Consider the following 19,234-nt stretch of genomic DNA (forward strand, 5'->3'; position numbering starts at 1 on the left):
TACAGTAAATGCATTGTCTGTTGGTTTATTTTGTCACTTTTAGTCACCCTACGTGATGTGACATTCAGTATCCCACTACTGTATCAATTTGAATATTAGCTATATCTAAATCAACCCCAGGCCGCACTTTTAGCTGAATTTGGCGCAACCGTTCAGCCCGTATCTGTTATAGCCCCACCCACGTTACGTTTTAGCCACGCCCGTTTTTGTAGTCCCACCCATGTTATGTTTTTTTGCCATGCCCATTTCTGTTATAGCCACGCCCATATTATGTTTTAACCACGCCCACTGCGATTATAGCAGTGGCCGTACTTTATAGTCCCGCTCATTTTTCGCTAGCCCCGCCCTTACGTTTTAGCCCCTCACACGTTACGTTATAGCCCCGCCCATTTTGAACAAATCAGTTCATCCCATAGACTGTAGCCTATATAAAAGAGGTTCATCCTTGAGGAGAGGAGAATGTTTTGAGCCAAATTTGAATAAAATCTAACAGGGTGTTAATGAGACCTGAAGGCTCTGTCACTTGCACAGACCCATAAACATCACATATCATTTTACTGGTTTCAGCTATCATGTTTTTTTTTTAGCTCTCAAGTCAAACAGGAAAGGATGTGTGTACAGTACAAATAACAGCAACAATGACATCACTGCTGAGTCAGTTTTTGTTTGTTCAATCTGAGCACAGTTTGAAACACTCAATATCAACCATCTGTTTTGTTAGCATTTGAATAAAGTCTGGTAAAGATATAGATATACGGAAATGACTGGAGAATGGGCAGAGATCGACCAGTGGAGAAAAGATTAAAATTGCAGGAGAATTTTGTCCACAGACTTTAAATATAGGCAAAACAAAAAGATCTATTGACTCATGCTGGGCCAGCTACTATTTTCTGTGTTTCAGGACTCAACACACAATGCACACAACAATCATTTTGTAAATGATATAGGCTGTAACAACATAGATAGAACATAGATTTTCACTCAACAGCAAGTGGTCATAACCTATGTGCAGCGCAATGAAGAATATAAGGCGTAGTTCTGCTTTACAACGTAGGATGTGCATGAATGAAACATCAAAGACCGTAAGAAGCTGAAATTCCAGTTTTCCATAAAAGAACCAAAGACTGGACACTGGGCCGGAACAATGGTCACAGCTCAGGAATGAAGGCCATCCAGAATGTGGCACAGAGAGAGAGAGAGAAGAGGGCTAATTTTAGAACCTGGTGATAGGCTGTGCTCCCGGTGGGACAGGGTGATATCAAAGGAATGCATGCTGACTCTGTTGCCATGGTGATCATAATTCAGCTTGGATATCTTCTAATTAGATGGCAAGGATGTAAAAAAAAAGAAAAAAAAAAGGAAGAGAAAAGGGGAATAACATGAACCAAAGTGTTCATCATTACAACAGGAGGAATCAATAGTTCCTGCCCAGCTGAGCCACTATTCATATGGAGTGGTGGAAATGGTGCACTTAACTCTCAGAGAGCTGAGGGCAGAAGACAGAATCATGATGTGGCCTCATCTCCATGTCAGCTATGTTAACGCTGCTATAGGTCTGCCCATGTGTGAACTGAACTCCCAGTATGCAACAGCTGGGAATCCCAACCTCCTGATGTGTTTGGTTTGGATTTTCAATCTGATTTACAACAAAAGGAGTGGTGCATGATAGCTGCTCCTGCAAAGATGGAAAACTGAGAAGAGACACTGAAAATCACCCACACACACATCCCATGAATCACTGAACACAGAGTGATGTCTAAGTTCTGAGGCCAAAATATTCCCCATATAATGCTGGGCTTTCCTTTCCAACTAGGAAAAAAAAAGAGCTTGTGCTCCCTCATTTATCTGTGTCAGGTTATTTCAAATTAAAAAAAGGATGAATAATTGATTTATTCATTAGCTGTATGTGACATACAGAAGAGTTAATAAAACGTAATCTCTAAAAATAGGTCTAGGAAGACATTCCCCAGTACAGTAATTTATCATCTGGTTCCGGCTTTACATCATGTTATTAAATCAAGTCAGGACGATACAATATTCATCAGCTGAAATACAGAGCAAGAGGTTCAGTCCAGCCATAGACAGCACAGAGCAGGACAGAGATGTGTCCAACGAGGCATCACAAAGTCATTACTGAAGATTAGGAGAGCCTGATATCATTTCACCATCTGAATTAAACCCATAAACATGTATTATAGAATTGTTAAGTATTATTTTTGCCCATGGCTGCACCACAAGATGGTGCTGAGCAATTTTTTTTTGTTCGGCCTTGGTGTCTCACTCTCTCTGTGTTTTCCACAGAGCTCCAACCACCGCCTGCATCTCCTCCTTTCCTCTGCTGTTAAACCAGTCTGCCCACCAGAAGCTGCTCTCCTCTTGACTGAACTATCCCATTTCAATTTTTTTTCCCGCATTTCATGTTGTGAACTGTTTTCCTTGTCTGGATACAACATCTCCTGCACCTCTGCCCGTCCTGGGTGAGGGATCCCTCCTCTGTCTCTCACCCTGAGGTTTCTCCTGTTTTTCCTCAGTGGATGTGAGAGTCTGAGGACAGAGGATGTTGTTATGATGCTGTGTAAAGACCTTTGAGACAAACTGTTTGTAAAAATGGGCTTTACAACTAAAATTGCTTTGCCCTTCACTTTGGAGCACAGCACGTTATCTCAACTACTGTCAGATATTCCCCATGCTCAACACATTTTCCATGACATTTAACTCATAAACTACCAGCTGAGCCTCCTTGACGGCAGAGTATCTACTTCCTCTGACACCACCATCAAGGTAGAAATCTCCTCAGGAAAGGGCAAAGTCACACAATTAATCAGAGTCTGCTCTAAACAGCAGGCGGTAGATGTCATGGTTTTTATGTATGTATTTTTTCTGGTGCTGCACATGTGCTAGTGTCTTTGTCTGGAACAGAACTGTGAAAATGAATTTCCCCTCTGGGACAATAAATGATAAATCTGAATAAAATGTAAAAAAAAATGTTGAAAAATGTCTCAGTTTATTGTCATAAAGGAACAAAGAAACTAGAAATATTCACATTTAAGAAGCTGAAATCAGAGAATTTGGACATTTTTTCTTTAAAAAAACTACTCAAACTGATTATTCGATTGTCAAAATAGTTGAGGATTAATTTAATAATCAATTATTGTGCAATTATACATACTTGTTGGAGCTCCAGACCTTCATCATGACTTGAAGGTGCCCTACATGTAGTGGACGTCTGGATTTCTATGTCAGGTTCTTTTGACGTCTGGGATTGAACCACATTTGAAGAACATCTTCAAGGATCTTTACCTATGAATGCCAAATGTCATCAGTTCATACACGTTGAGTTTGAAGAAGTTCAGTCAAGGTGTTACTGAGATACTGTGCCCAGGAGTATGGGATGGACCGATGTACTGTACAACCTGAAAACAAGTTATTGTTGCCATGGAGGCAAAGAAATCAATAAAGGAAAAATACAAGAAGCTGCACATTTGGATGCAGTGCTAATACTGGTGCTTCATTTTGACAAAATTGCCTGCACAGTGCTTTGATTCATTTTTTAATGAACAACATATTATACACGACTTCTTGTCTCCTCATATAGGCCTAGTCATCGTCTCGCCAGAAAAGACCTGTGTCTCCTTTTCATTTTCCTGAAGCAGCAGGATAATTGGCGTTCACACTTTGCAGAAAACTGTCCCTCTCCCCTCAGGACTGTTTACCATATTAGTTCCGTTCAGTCCTGACATACAGGCACATTATCCCTTATTAACCTCTCCTGCTCTTCCCCACTGCTGCGCTGACGTCTTGTTATTTTCTCACTGCTAAAGACAAAGGACAAAACAGACTGAGTCCAAACTAAGGAGAGCAACACAAAGCCAGAGGTCAGGGCTAGGAAAGTACTGAGGAAAAATACAGGGAGACCATGCCTCAGTTAAGGTAGTGCACACATCCAGAACATGACCAAGTTCTTAACTGCAGTGAATAATCCAGCCTGACTGCTTTCCAGGAGTTTGAATTTGTGTCTAAAGAAAGCACAGTGTGGATACAGGAAGCTGACAGAATACTATGAACCACCGTTGTCTTCTTCATTCATTTATGATACCAACCTTTTCTATTGAATAATACTGATGATAATTACTCTAATGGATCTAAAAACCTCTGTGTCTTAACTTGCTGTCTCTCCTTGGAACACGTTGACATTTCATTAATGCTACTAGGTCATGTGATATGGGATAACATTGTGAACACAGTTGTCTTCGCAATGATTCTAGGCAAAAAACTAAAGGTATGACTTGCTGTGAGCCGGCACCATCTGCTGGAAGCACACAGAATCACATCACATCCACAGTGATGGTTGAGCACAATACTGTAGATAGAATGGAAAAAGGAAGAAAGAACTTTAAGTTTCAAAAAACAACCAGCAGCAGGACTCATCAGTTCTACCAATGGATGTTCAGCCAGTCAGTGATGAATAAAAGCATCAGATCTGATTTCTAATTAGGGTTGCAAAATTCCGGGAATTTTCAAAGTTGGAAACTTTCCATGGGAATTAACAGGAATATATGGGAATTAGCGGGAATATATGGGAATTAACGGGAATATATGGGAATAAATCCAAAATTTACAAAATTGAAGGTTGGCCCTTAAATATAGTTGGGGAAAATTTCATTTTACTTTTTGATTTTTGTTGTTCAGTAAAATAATTGATTGCTCATACAATAATTACAACTTGATAAAGTTCTACTCACAAATAAATCTGTTGAAATGTCATGTTTTTTAATTGTATCACTTTGCATGGATGTCGGCTTATGACTAAACAAAATATTTACATTTATGTTTGGATATGATACAGTTTGTTTAAATTACCCCCGATTCCCGATAATTCCCATGGAAAGTTTCCAATTTGGAATATTTCCAAAATTCCCCAGCTTACTTCCCATGGAAAGTTTCTGGAAATTTACCAGAAATTTACTGGAATTTTCCGCCCCTTTGTAACCCTATTTCTAATAAAGCGTCAACAACTGTTCTGTGTGTGCTGTCAGACGCTGGCGAGACACAACGAGGCGTTCGTCCCGCCAAATCCAAACGAGTTTGTGAGGCCGACCCGCCGGCCCTGAGTCTGCCACGACTGCGCCGTGCAGGGGACATAGTTCAGGTCAAACTGCGGCTCGGTACGGTCCAGGTTGAGAGTCGGAGGCAGGACTCCGTGGTAGCAGGCTAGAGCGGTGAAGGCCGCCTCCAGGGCCCCCGCGGCCCCGAGCAGATGTCCCGTGGCTCCCTTGGTGGAGGAGACGGCCAGGGTGTCCACACTTGGCTGGAAGAGCCTTTTTATGGCGGCGTTTTCAGCTGCGTCACCCAACGGCGTGGAGGTGGCGTGGGCGTTCACATACGTCACATCTGCTGGTGAGACGCCGGCGTCTCTGAGGGCCGCGGACATGCACCTGTGGAGACAACGGGCACAGGAGGTTAAAGGAGGTTCTATCAAATTCCATATAATGATAATATAACACTGTAGCCTATTCATGGTGACCTTTGCTGTGTTTTCAGATATTAATATTACGGTAACACTTCATTTGAATGGGTGTTCATAAGACTGACATAACACTGTTATACTAATGATATGACACCTGTCATAAACATCAATGAATACTTATGACAGTCGTTGTCATCCGGTAAGTTATGTCACTTTTGATGCAAAGTTGACATTGTTTGAGATGTCCTTGTTATCACAACTTAACAAAACAAGACAATACCTGTCATAAACATGTCATAGCAGACCTGATTGTCAAATAGTAATAATAAAAAAATTTAAAGTTAGTTAGTTAAAGTTAAAATCATTATTAAATCACTATAGGAGGGAAATGTGACAGGTATAAATTGATTTGACAGTGTAAACTGAGCCGTGCCGTGACTGTGTAGTGGAAAAGTGCCGTTAGACTTAATGACAACATTTATGACACAATACGAATGGTCTTGTGACAGCCAGTGTCAAAACCATCCATCATATATGACAGTTTGATGTCACGATAAGATATCAAGCTATGTTTTTTTTTTTTTTAAGTCTGACAGACATGTTTATGACAGGTTATGTTATCATAACAAGGACATCTCAAACAATGTCTTTAGTTTGCATCAAAAGTGACATAACTTACTGATTGACACTTAACGACAACTGTCATAAGTATTCATTGATGTATACGACAGGTGTCATGTCAGTCTTATGAACACCCATTCAAATAAAGTGTTACCAATATTACTATCTTTGTGATACTCCTCCAACAAAGCCTGATGGGTCCAACAATCAGACAGGTTGTAAACAGGGCAAAAAAAACAATAAAATAACAATAAACAGTGTATTCACATTATATACACCACTTTATTTGGAGGTGAAAATAACATGAGCAGCAGTCCCTTCTAGCACAGGAGGACAGAGGGTCGGCCTATAATGTGGTTTCTCTCTTCAACCTGTCAGACACCAAAAAGTCTTCCTTTTCAAATGTAACTTTGTTCCCACATTTCAGGAATTAAAGTGGCACCATTCAATGATTTTATGTTCGCAATGGATCAAATGAATGGTGAGCTAAAAAAGAACTCAGGGGGGAATTATTACTGGACAATTCCCCTGAACTCTACAGAATGGTCAATTCATCATCCACCAGCAGACAGAGACATTAAAAGCCCGGCTGGTGAACACAGTGGAGTCCTCTCATAAGAAGCAAATGTATTATTCTAGAGATCAGTCACCTGAATGCACCGTCCCCGTCTGCAGTGGGTGCGGTGATGTGGCTGGCGTCCCCCGAGAGCCCGTAGCCCAGGACCTCTGCGTAGATGCGGGCCCCCCTGCTCTCTGCGTGGTGGAGCTCCTCCAGCAGGAGCACGGCGGCTCCCTCGCCCATCACGAAGCCCTCTCTGTCAGGGTGGAAGGGTCTGGACGCCAGGCCGGGGCTGTCGTTCCACTTGGTGGCGAGGGCGCGAGCTCTCGCAAACCCGGCTACGGACAGGGGCCCCACACAGGACTCTGTCCCCCCCGTAACCATGGCAACTGCATCCCCATGGGCGATGAACCTGGCAGCATCGCCTATGGCGTGCGCGCCGGTGGTGCACGCTGTGGACACGGCGTGATTGGGGCCCTTTAATCTGTGTTTGATGCTTATGTGCCCTGCGGCCATGTTGACCAGTATCCTGGGCACAAAGAAAGGGCTGACTCTGTTGTAGCCCTTCTCTTGGAAGGCAGCGGCGGTCCGAGCAATTTCATCCAGGGAGACCATGCCCATGCCCACCGCCACCCCTGTGTTGAGCTGTTCCTCTGGGCTGTTGGGGTACCACCCTGAGTCCTCCAGAGCCAGCTGAGCAGCTCCCAGAGCCATCACAGTGGCCGGTGACATACTGTTGATCTCCCCACGGGAGGCAAACTTCTCCTCATCAAACTGACCCACTTCAGTCCCTCTGGGAACCAGAGCAGCCACTTTACAGGGAACTGTCCTGTACTCCTCTGCGGTGAGAGCAACAACCCCACAGTGGGCTTTGATGAGGTGGTCCCAGGCCAGAGCGGTCCCCGTACCCAGAGGACACACCAGACCGATGCCGGTGATGACGACCCTCCTCGGCCGTCCAGAGCTGAGACGCCTGGACTGAGGGTTTGGACACACACAGCCTCTGCTCTGTAGAGCCGCCGCCATGCTCTGAGGTCTGAGCAGAAGTTTAGTCCAACAGGACAGTTGCAAAGCAGACATTCTGTTGCCTCCTTGAGGTTTGACAGCTAGCTTGTAGCTTTGGTAATGCTCTTTCAATATAAACTACAGAAACAAACATTGAATATCTTCCTAACAGTTTGTTACTCACTCATGAGTTATCGACGTCCATGCAACACACCAACACAACAAGTAATGAGTCTTGAATTCGCCTGTAACTCTGGGTCACCTCTGAGAACGCCACACTGGTTAAACTTGACTTATTTCGTCTAAAATGTTATTAACCGGCATAGCGAGGGGAAAATTACAGATACAATCCTCCAGCGAGATGTAACTATAAGAAAACCTATAATTCTGTGGTAATATTAATCATATGTTTAGGCTTCAAACACTCGTTCAGGCAGTAGACAGGGCAGCCTCACTCAGAGTCAGGACCCACAGCAGCTACACAGCAGTAGCTCTGTTAGCATCCGCTACTTGACTGAAAACCAGACAGCCTGTGTGGACAGTAAACAGCGGGATGGCTGTGTCTCCAGCTGTCACAGTGCTGTGTGAGAATCCAAACGAAGTCTTCTTAGACGTCGCCAAGCTGTTACTCACATATGCGGACAATATTTTAAGGTACGTTAGCTACAGCCCAGCTGCTTATCAGTGAAGCGTCTCAGGTTGTCTTCGAGGTTATCTGGAAATCAGTAGACGGAGAGATTCATAGAGAGATTCATAAACTGCCAACTAGATGTACTGTATAAAGTCCTGCAGTCAGTGTCATAGATAGATAGATAGATAGATAGATAGATAGATAGATAGATAGATAGATAGATAGATAGATAGATAGATAGATAGATAGATACTAGTCACAGCCCAAAGAGAGGTCAATAGCACCATAAAAGTAAACACATACAGGACAGAAACATCGAAACAAGTGAAAAGACAGATCGTTAAAAGAGGGAAGGCAGGAATGCCTTTTAGTATTGATGAAGCAGAAGTGTAACCAGGGTAAACAGGAGGAGGACTGGAGACTGTTTCAACTTTGAGGGAGTCTGAGGAGCAGCATGTGGATACAGGAGACAGGATAATGTATGGGACACTGTATACCAAGCACAACAATGAAGGTGGCAAGAAAGCACCACACAGGCCTTTGTGAGGGTAGATACCGTAGAGCTGCAGGAGGGAGGTGCGAGACGTTGAGAGATGATTAGGATTCTAATCTGAGGCAGGTTGGGCCAGAGGATTGTACTGCATTGGTGAAAGCACAGGCCAAAGCAGTACAGGGCTTTGTGTAGAATATGACAGATTTGGGTGGACGTGGTTAAAGCATTGAGGTTAATGAGTGTGTTGTGAGCTATGTGTCTTGTTTGATGCACATGTAACGGAGGTGCACTCACTCACCCATAAAGGACGTGCAAACCAGCTGCCAAGCGCTCATTGAGCTCTTGGCAAAACGGTTTGCATCGTTGCATGCCGTGCAAGGTTTCGAACCCCACCTGGGGCAGTCCGTACCGAGAAAACACAACGCAGAGGGCCAGATTAACATCGGCTACACACACTCCAGAGCAGAAGGTGTTGGTAAACCAATAAGATGGATGTGCCATCATGCCAGGGAGCTGTTGTACATTTGTGGTTGTTTACTGTATCTTGTATGTTTGTGTTCTGTATGCTGTTGTTTTACAAGTAAACATGTGTAGAAAAAGTCAGCTGTTGTGCTATGGTAGAGCAAATAGCAGTGACATGATGTTATGACGCGGGTGCAGGAACAGCAACAACAATTGATCTTGAGACTACTGTGTGTGTATATGTCTAACACAAATGAGTGTGTGACTCACTAGTTTTGTACCTGCCACAAGAACAACAGGTATTACCCAGTCTAACAGGTCGGCTCAGCCCATTTCTTCACTTCCTCAATTGCTGTCACCTTCCTGTAGGTCTCCTAATGAAGAAAAGTACAGGTCCATCCGCATAGGGAATCCTACTTTCTCCACCAAGCTGTTGCCCATCAAAGGAGCTGTGGAATGTCTCTTCGAGATGGGATTTGAGGAGGTAATTAAAAAGAATCAGCCAGGGTGGCTACAACAGTATTTGAAGCCAGTATTTCTATTGTATTGCTGCATTCCATACTTGGTCATGCGTGGCACGATAGTCTGAGCTAATGCATCTACTTTTCAGGCTGAGACCCACCTGGTGTTCCCCAAGTCCGCATCAGTGGAGCAGCTGAAGTTCGTCAGGGAGTCCATAGCAGCAGAGAGGGATCAGAGGCTGCGAGGAGGACAGCCTGTCCAGCCTGTCCAGTCTGTCCAGCCTGTCCAGCCCAGTGCTCAGGGAGCTGCAGTCCCAGCTTCAGCTCCAGCTGCAGGGAGCTCTGCTGCTCCCGCCTCTTCTTCCGTCCAGTCAGCTTCAACACCTCCACCACAGCCATCATCCTTGGTAAAGATCATACAAGTCCCTCATTTAAACAAACATAAACTATATATTTACAGTATATATTCATATTTGCCATTTACCATTTTGGCAAATTTGCCTGTTGCCATGATCCCTATAGTCATAGCAGTAGGAAGAAGCTGGCCTATGTCCTGGCTTTCTCTGAGGACCAGGTCAGAGAAATGGACCCTCTTACTATACTACAATAGGCCAATATGCCAAAATGTTGAAATATCCCTTTAACTCATTTTAAATCACTATTATTACAATAATTTGTTGTAAAGAGCTGCAACAATGACATGCTTTTAATTTGAATCATGGAGTGAATTTTAGTATAACCTTCCTTTTTCATTAGGGAATGTAGAAATCTATTTATCGTGTGTAAAGCATTGTTTTTACTTTTTGCTGGTAGGGTCTTTGAAAATGGAATCTCAGATCAGTTTCAGGTTAACTGCACACAGTACAAAAATAGTATCAAATGAATGGAAATAGGTTTGCACAGAATGGTGCTATTTCCATTGTATGTGCTCCATATAATGCCTAATTTAAAAACTTTTAATTATTATTCTTGGTTGGTTGGTGACCTGGATGCTATCTGCTCTTTCCTTTAGGAGAGCAGTATGAGCTTCTTTGTGACTCTCCAGTCTAACTTCCAACATGTGATGCTGTATGAAAACCCTGAGCTGCAGCAGAAAGCCAGGAGTCACATCCCACACCAGCAGCTGTCCTCGGCTGCTCAACACAACCTGAAGGAAGCTAAAGATGCCGACCCAGGTAAAGTCTCTTCATTCAAACTAATCTGTATCATACTGTCTACAGAGTAGACAGACATACATGATACACATTGCATACTCCTTTAATACAAATTGGCTATCCTGTTTGTAGAGTGTAAACTTGGAATAGAAGACTTCCTGGTGCTGGAGTTACTCAGGTGGTTCAAACAGGACTTCTTCTCCTGGGTGGACTCTCTGCCCTGCAGCCGCTGTGGAGGTTCCACCCAGAACTCCAGCTCCCTGAGCCCCAGCACCGATGACCTCCGCTGGGGAGCTCAGCGAGTAGAGAACCATTACTGTAACCAGTGCAACTTCTCCACCAGATTCCCCAGGTCTGTGTGTCTGTGTGTAGTGTAGGTTTCACAGACTTTATTTTGTTGCTTCCAGTTACTACTTTTAAAATGTTAATGTCCTTAATGTGTTTTCCTGTTGATACAAAATTCACAGAAAATAATGAATCGCTAGGGTTATGTAAAGTTTTTGTATTAATGTTGTCTTTGTGTTTTGATACCAGGTACAACAATCCTGAGAAGCTGCTAGAAACCAGAAGGGGGCGCTGTGGAGAGTGGGCCAACTGTTTCACCCTGTGCTGCAGAGCCCTGGGCCTTGAGGCCAGGTACATCTGGGACAGCACAGGTGTGTATGCGACTGACAGATGCAACTCTTGCAAGAGAAGAAAAGGCATCAGGGAGGTGAAACGGAGGCAAGAAAAAGACAGTGAACTGTTAAAGAGTGACCTGATCTTCATCCAAACATGGAGACAAACACAGTACTCTAAAACTAATACAACACATAACAATAACCTTTCTAATCTTTATTGAACACACCCTTCAGACTTTGTCCTGGTGGAAAAAGCAGGAGAAGCAAAGCCTCCACTGGACTTGATTATTAGGATATTGATTTAATGTTGATATGGCCTGCCTGTTTTAAAACGGAATATATTATACTGCATTATAAAAATAATTTATCTTAAGGTTTGTTAAACAACCTCCAGGGTTGTTAACTGACTGACTACACTTAGCTTTTGTTAAAGTCATTAGCTGTGGGGTTTGCATATTTTTCCATGAAGAACAATAAATAATCTGCATGTGTTACTAGTTAAGATGGGCTGGGTTTATTCATAATTATAACTTGGATGAAGATCTGACTATATTTGAAGAAAACATTATTATATAAATGTATATAACTCACTTTCTTGCCACTATATTGGATCACATAATTTGTAGGCTTGCAGGAATCAACAGTTTTAATATTGTTTTTATTACTTTACAAACCAGGAAGATAGGTTTAAATGTGCACTGGCAGGATTGCAGTCACAGGGCTGAAAGAATAATTCCTCACCATGAACAAATTTCTTTTTTCAGAAGTGACTTTTAAAACCTGTTAAAATCACATTTAGTCAGATATCAGAACTGGCTGTGTAGCGCCACTGACGTCTTTTTCTCGGTGTTGTTTCAGACCACGTCTGGACAGAAGTCTACTCAGCATCTCAGCGCCGGTGGCTGCACTGTGACTCATGTGAGAACACCTGTGATAAGCCTCTGCTCTATGAGGTGGGCTGGGGGAAGAAGCTGGCCTATGTCCTGGCTTTCTCCAAGGACCAGGTCAGAGAAATGGACCCTCGTACTATACTAACATTATAAATACTAAAACCTACTTCCTGTGGAACTCAGCTCAGTGGTTCCTAATCAATCCTTATGATGGCTCATTAATGTTACTTTAAAGGGACATTGTGTAACTTCTCCTGTTATCTATTCACGAAAATCGATTATTTTGTTCAAAAGTCTGTTTTTCATTAATCAGTCATCCCCCCCCATCAACAAACTGAAGTGTTCCTTTCAGCTCTGAATTTGCCGTTCATATCATTCATATCTACATGGAGCGGGTAAGCTCGGTGCTGGCTGCCATGTCGTGTCGCCATGTTTTTATGTTCAGTGGCAGCGTGACGGTAGGAAACCACGGAAACTCACCGGAGACACCGGAGCTGTCGGCTCAGGTCGAGGTGGCGTCTGTGAAATGGAGCGTTACACTGATGCTGCATTCACGTGCAGTCGGGCAGACGGCCATCGGTAACAAACCAGATGTCATTTTGGTCACAGAAGTCCAGAGAAAGCCGGTAAAACGTGGGTCAGGTAAACAATACCACATCGCCATGACAACATATTGTCACGTGTATTGTTTTGCCTCGTGCTGACAGACCACTTGTTTACATAGAGGCTTGTTTATGCCGTTACCTGCAGCGGCTGTCGTCCGTCTGCCGTCTGACCAATTTCACATGAATGCAGCATGAAAAATACGATTGAGTTGCTTGCGATATACAACTGCAACGCTAGATGGGAGTAAATCCTACACAATGTACCGTAATCTCCTAGATCACTACCTGTGCACTGATCACTTCACTGACATTCGTAACCCTGAGTGTGACCAGGTCCATTGTCCCCACATATATACATACCAAAAAAAAAAAAAGCAGAATACTAAATATCAATTCAGGAACAGTGACAAAATTCTTAAATGTTTTTACAGCTGAGTATACAAAGGGTACTAGAGGCCATGGAACTGACCCTGATTATATTTTTACAGTGTTATTTTTTTGGAAGGGAAGAAATTGAGCTATAAGATCCAGGAACACATAAAATGTTGGTGGTGATTCATTTTTCCATAAATGAAGTACACATTTCTTGGCAAAAAAAGTGATAATGATCAGTAATCTGCATTTCTTTGAGTCTAAATGACTCAAGCTGATTTAGCATTTAGTAAGTAAACATGAGGGAATAACTTAAATTCAAGCCCTAAAACAGATTTGGAAAAAAGTTAATCATATTCCAGAAGCTATTTAGTTTATCACAGTGCCAGAACATGTACATGGATGTTCCCTCTTTAATTTTGCATCTTAACCATTCTCTTTCAAAATTGCATGCATTCTTACGGGGGTCAGATAAAATTTATGAATGAATCATCAGTGCATCATGTATGAAAAAGTTCTCAGTACACACTGTGTGTTACTCTGTAATAGTTTAGAATTAGAAGACATTATTGTAGTGATTGTTGTCTTTGTTTTCTTTTTGCTTCTATAATCTAAAGCTGTAAGAGGTTAGAGAATACGCTCTGTGTTCACATTCAGATGTGTGGCTGTGATGCAGGTGGTGGATGTGACATGGAGATATTCCTGCAAACATCCAGAGGTTTTGTCGAGAAGGACCAGCGTCCAAGAAGCCTGGCTGCTTCACACCATTAACGGGCTCAACGCCTCAGTAAGTCTGAGCTCTTTGACCCTGCATGTAATGCCATTGTGGTGGTGACTCTGATTTAAGCCGCTCTCTGTCTGCCCTGCTTCTGAAGAGACAGCAGTCCCTGAGTCCAGACAGGATGAAGGACCTGACGGAGAGGCTTCTCGTCGAGCTGGTGGAGTTTATTTCCCCCAAGAGGCCAAAACCAGGAGAGCTGGGAGGACGCAACTCTGGCTCTCTGGCCTGGAGGCTGGCCAGGGGGGAGACCGAAGCCACTGAGCCAGGCAGCTCAACACAGGTACAGGACGGTCTGTAAGGGAGAATGCCTAGTGAGGTGTTCAATTATCAGGAATTAAAGGAATAGTTCACCAAAAAATTAAATTCACCCTCATGCTGATGAATAGTCCGGAGTAGTTTTTTTTATTCCTCAAAGTGCATCTAGAGACCCGGGAGGCTGGTTTGTAGTCCAACGAAAACTTTATATGAGATTAATAGGGCACGTCACGCAAGGGATATAGTCCAGAGTTTACTTGAACCAACGTCATTTAGGACATTTTTACAGCCTAAACAGTCCTGTATTGAATTTGCCTGTGGCGCGTTCACGCGATGTACGCTGATGTGACTGGACTTGCCTAAATGACGTTGTTTCGGGTAAACTCTGGACTATATCCCTTCAGGACACTTGGATTGCAGTGGACGAGCAGTGTGGAGGAATATTAGAGGGCTTTTGTGTAGTTTTATGGACCTGTTTGTGTCGGGCAAAATGCACGCATGCACCCCACCCCAGGCAAATTCAATACAGTTTTTTTTTTCTGAATGACAGAGTTCTTTACATTTTACTTTTGCAGTTGAAGTGACCTATATTTTACCAAGTGGTGTGTCTGATGTCAAATCCATCATCACTCACATCATTTGGGTGGACAGTGGACAGTATTTCACTGGAAACCAAACATACAACCAATCCACCTTTTTCCGAACTTCTCAAACAGGAGCCGGTTTTACTCTTCCGGTGGAATTGTATGTTGGATGGATGGATGGATCTCAACGCCAGCTTTTAACAATGGATATCATACAAATGGACAAGAATCTGAGGTGGATACACAATACTGATGTTTTAAAAAGTCATCAGGATAGTTCTGTAATAGCGCCTCACATGGGAGGACTTACAGTAAGAGCCAGTTAACGCAGCGTGATCCCAGTGAGGGAAGCTCATTAGACAAACAAAGTGCAACGCTTAACAAGAAACAAAGAGATACAGCAGAGCTGCTCTGACAGCTCGTCTGTGGAGCTGCATGAGCCGGATGGAGAGCGTCGCTATTTATTTGTTTTGTCTAAGCGGCGCCGTCCTCACAGGACTTTTGTGTGGTATCCATAGTTAAAAGCCAGCATTAATAGATCCATGCATTTACCGCAAATAGGACAGCTACTGAAACCATGGAAAATGGATGCCTGTATTGAAATCAATATTTGACTGACTGTGTGCGTGTTTCTCTCAGGCTGCAGGTTTTGTTTTTACTCCTACTGAGAAAGAGAAGAATGACAGGTTGCTCCACGTGTGCTACAATGCCGCCAAAGACCAGTACTGCCGCCTGTCAGACGGCTCTCAGCTCACTCACAGCTGGCAGCAGTGCGCCTGGAGGACGGAGTCTGTCTTCAGAAAGGTGGAGAACGACTGGCAGATGGTACGGTGATTAACAAAGCTACGGGTTTCACTTCATTTGCAGTAAATTTTGAATTTATAGTCAATCACACAGGGAAACCCCCAGAGAGACAGGTATCAAGATGAACAGCCAAGATATCCCTGACTTTTGCTTTAGTATATCTGCAAAAAAACAAGACAGTAAACTTTATAGGACTTTGCACACTGCAAAAACTCAAAATCTTACCAAGAATATTTGTCTTATTTCTAGTCAAAACAAATCTCATTATACCTAAAATAAGACTCATCACATAAAAAAGTAGCTTGTTTTTAGACACTTTTTACTTCTTTCAAGCATATTTTCACTTGAAATAAGTTGAAAAATCTGATAGTGGAGCAAGTTTTTCTTTCTTATTACAAGCACAAAGAACTTGCTTTCACTTGCAGATTTTTCTACTTATTTCAAGTGAAAATTAGTTTGAAACAAGTGAAAACTATCTAAAAACAAGTTAATTTTTAGGTGATGGGGATTATTTTAAGTGGAAAGAGATGAGTTTTGACTAGAAATGAGACATTTTGACAAGAAATAAGACAAATATTCTTGGAAAGATTTTGAGTTTTTGCAGTGTATACACACCCTGATTCCATGTTGACTCCAAAAGAGCTAACCCAGATGACAACATTAGGGGTATTTTCTCAGAATCAAAGCTCTTCCACAGTCAGGAGTACTTTTTCACAGGCTCAGAATTTCTCAGTACACCGATCTTCATATTTGAAAGTGAAAATCAAAGAGGATAATTTCTTGTAAAGCTCATACTGGCAGTTCACCTAGACAGAGTCTATAAACCAGACAGAGCTCTGTAGGCAGGTCATTGAGAAAAAGATGATATCTAGTTAACCACTTTCACACATTTTCTAAACTAGGTCTATTACAAGATGCAAAATATCTGTAACAAAATCCAACACTGCATCGAGAACATCATTAGTCCATTTCAGTATTTTGATTGGTTGTGTTTGGAAAAGGCCGGTTACTGAAACTGTATGAATGTTTGCAGTCCTGTAATTGACTAATTGTTGCAGCTCTTTATGTACAGTAATAACCTCCTCTGCTCACACTAAAAATCAGATAATGTGAACACAATGTCAGAATAAATGAAAGAAATGATCCAAAATGGAAATGAAGTGTGATTACAAATCCAGGAAGAGTGTGCATGTCTCATAAGGAAGCACCTTCTGTTAGACACCTACTTAAATCAAGCTACTATCACTCAAGATGCTTCTGCCAGCTGTTGTTTGTAAGCTTGAATGGAATTGGATTAGAATATGACTAAGAATGAGATAAAGAGCAGGTTGGAAAAATGCAAAGACTCACGATTCAGTTAATGTGTGAGATTCAAGGTGTTTATAACCTCTGCATACAGCTGTGGGTGACCTTATTGCTCCTCTTTCTTCAGGTCTACATAGCTCGAACAGAAGGCTCCTCTGTTGGACAAGTCAGCTGGAAGTTTGATTTTGCCCCAGTGGGAATGAAAATAAAGTCTGTCTCCATCATGACCTGTAGTCAGACCTTCCAGTCAGGGAAAGTCTCCTGGAACTTGCAGTCGGGCCAGACTTCTACAGAATTCTCTGGAGGTAAAGTACTGTATTAGATATCCTGACAAAGTGTTTGAAATGATTGTATGACATGATACCTGCTAATAATTCCCTCTCCTGTGTTTGAACATGCAGATGGGAAAATGCAGTCACTCTCCACGCTGACGGGCTGTTCAGACTTCATCATTGTAGCAGAACTCAGTGGTGGAGAGGGGGAAACATCATGGCAGCACTCTCAGCTGTTCAGACAGAGCTTGAAGGAGACAGAGGAATCTTCATTTGAAATCCTCATTCACCTAGAAGATGCTTAACGGTTGTACTCGACAAAACTGGACCCATAATTCTTTTCCACTCTCATCTGTTCTGGCAAGTTCAGAGCCAACAGTTTGAAAGATAGTTTGGCACTAAAATTAATGTACTGTATGTTTACACATCAGTGCTAAATGTCAGTTGTCCATGATGATTAAATATGCATGATCTAATGATAGATGAATGACAACTTGAGTTTTGTATCTTTGATTGGACTAAGGGCCAAATAACTTGAGACAAATTCCTGTGAAGAGTTAAATCATGAAGTCACAGACTTTGGTAAAATGTACCTCCACTGTGAATGTGTGGACACATTCCACACAGCGACCGGTTGTAGAAACCTCCATCAGGTCAGGCTCCAGTTCCAGTTCTCCTGCTCGTTAGGCTTCAGAGCCAAAGGGGCTTCTAACCCCTCTTCACATGCCAAAAATTGCATTAATTGACCTCAAGGTGGCGCTGTAACAATTAATGATACACTTTTGCAATTATCTCAAAACAAGCCAACCTAGATAGTTTGGTAAAAATACAAATCCTCTCAAATGTAGCAAAGGAATTACAATGTCAATCCCAGATGAAATTATACAATTTTCAGTCTGAGTCTCAATTTTACATACGTGCTCATTCATAAAAAACAACAACTCTTGGACTAAAAGCCAACCTTGATGCCATGGAATAACCAATATTTTTAAATTTTTTGGAAAACCATATTTTTTGATATGCCATAGGTGTGATTGACAATAAACTTAAAAGGAAGCATGTAATAGCAGCAAATTGGCCATCAGGTATTATAAATTTAACTAATGACAATAGATATCTCGACTCCAGGCCATGTTTAGTGGTGCACAATACATGCATTTTGAACCCAATCCATGGAGGGGACTACTAATGGCAACAATCTGTACCTCAAAACCCAGTGAATGGAATTCCACATGTTTAGGTATGCATATTTTGACTTAGAGCCATATTGATTGGCGTAAGTGGGCATAGTAAATTAAAAGACATCATCTGCTAATATTTCAAGATACCTGTCTGTCAGCACCTTAAACAGTATCAGTCACATCTGGTGAAGAGAGAACAATTGGAGGATTTTTTGAGTGAACGGTTACTGAAATGCTGCAGGCATTGTGCTCTCACTTCTGTAAACAGAATTTATTCAGTTGAAGTGACTTAACTCTATTCAGTGAAACCTCAAGTCCAATGAGCTGCTTCCTATATAAATTGCAATTACTATGGAGTGTGTTATTAAATACTGTGCAGTGGGATCCTCACACCTATCAGTTATATTATGTTTCATTATAAATGGGGCAGATTTATGTCTGTGTCTTGTGAAATGGAAAAAAATGGATGTTAGAAACATGTATCGCAGTACAATAAAGGTATTTTTGCAGTCTGGTGGTTGTCGAGTCCAGAACAAGACTATGGCATATTACGCATTATATTACACACCGTCTGGTCTCTGAATGATCGGGCTTGAGTGGGTTTTGCCCCATCTTGCGTTGAAAGAAGAGCACAAGCCACCAAATGTTGACTTTTCCTATTGGTCCAAGTGCCGGCGTCTTTGAAACCCTGCCGTCTGATTGGTCGGTTAAC

The 19,234-nt window shown here is 42.3% G+C and overlaps 2 protein-coding genes across 2 annotated transcripts; one reads left to right on the plus strand and one right to left on the minus strand.

Moving 5' to 3' along the window:
- Window positions 1-3,452: 3,452 nt before the first annotated feature.
- oxsm (3-oxoacyl-ACP synthase, mitochondrial) lies at window positions 3,453-7,845 on the minus strand. Its single transcript, XM_083982456.1, has 2 exons — window positions 6,739-7,845; window positions 3,453-5,435 (listed from the first exon to the last, which is right to left on the minus strand). The coding sequence occupies exons 1-2, from the start codon at window positions 7,725-7,727 to the stop codon at window positions 5,033-5,035; spliced, it is 1,392 nt and encodes a 463-aa protein (XP_083838582.1). The 5' UTR covers window positions 7,728-7,845; the 3' UTR covers window positions 3,453-5,032.
- Window positions 7,846-8,116: 271 nt separating this feature from the next.
- On the plus strand, window positions 8,117-18,942 carry ngly1 (N-glycanase 1). Its single transcript, XM_083982767.1, has 12 exons — window positions 8,117-8,306; window positions 9,608-9,722; window positions 9,849-10,106; window positions 10,712-10,874; window positions 10,986-11,205; window positions 11,388-11,509; window positions 12,332-12,477; window positions 14,017-14,127; window positions 14,216-14,401; window positions 15,600-15,785; window positions 17,197-17,374; window positions 17,471-18,942. Exons 1-12 carry the CDS (start codon window positions 8,206-8,208, stop codon window positions 17,644-17,646), a joined length of 1,962 nt encoding a protein of 653 aa, XP_083838893.1. The 5' UTR covers window positions 8,117-8,205; the 3' UTR covers window positions 17,647-18,942.
- The last annotated feature ends 292 nt before the right edge of the window (window positions 18,943-19,234 follow it).

Source organism: Trachurus trachurus (genome assembly GCF_905171665.1).
Source record: "Trachurus trachurus genome assembly, chromosome: 11".
NCBI lineage: Eukaryota > Metazoa > Chordata > Actinopteri > Carangiformes > Carangidae > Trachurus > Trachurus trachurus.

What these genes read in the sequence shown, in the direction of transcription:
- oxsm (XM_083982456.1), bottom strand. Translation starts at nt 7,727, where the DNA reads ATGTCTGCTTTGCAACTGTCCTGTTGGACTAAACTTCTGCTCAGACCT. An exon ending in GACGGGGACGGTGCATTCAG is followed by an intron (nt 5,436 to 6,738) that starts GTGACTGATCTC and finishes TTGTCTCCACAG; the next exon opens with GTGCATGTCCGCGGCCCTCA.
- ngly1 (XM_083982767.1), top strand. Translation starts at nt 8,206, where the DNA reads ATGGCTGTGTCTCCAGCTGTCACAGTGCTGTGTGAGAATCCAAACGAA. An exon ending in GTACATCTGGGACAGCACAG is followed by an intron (nt 11,510 to 12,331) that starts GTGTGTATGCGA and finishes GTGTTGTTTCAG; the next exon opens with ACCACGTCTGGACAGAAGTC. An exon ending in TGGAGAACGACTGGCAGATG is followed by an intron (nt 15,786 to 17,196) that starts GTACGGTGATTA and finishes CTCTTTCTTCAG; the next exon opens with GTCTACATAGCTCGAACAGA.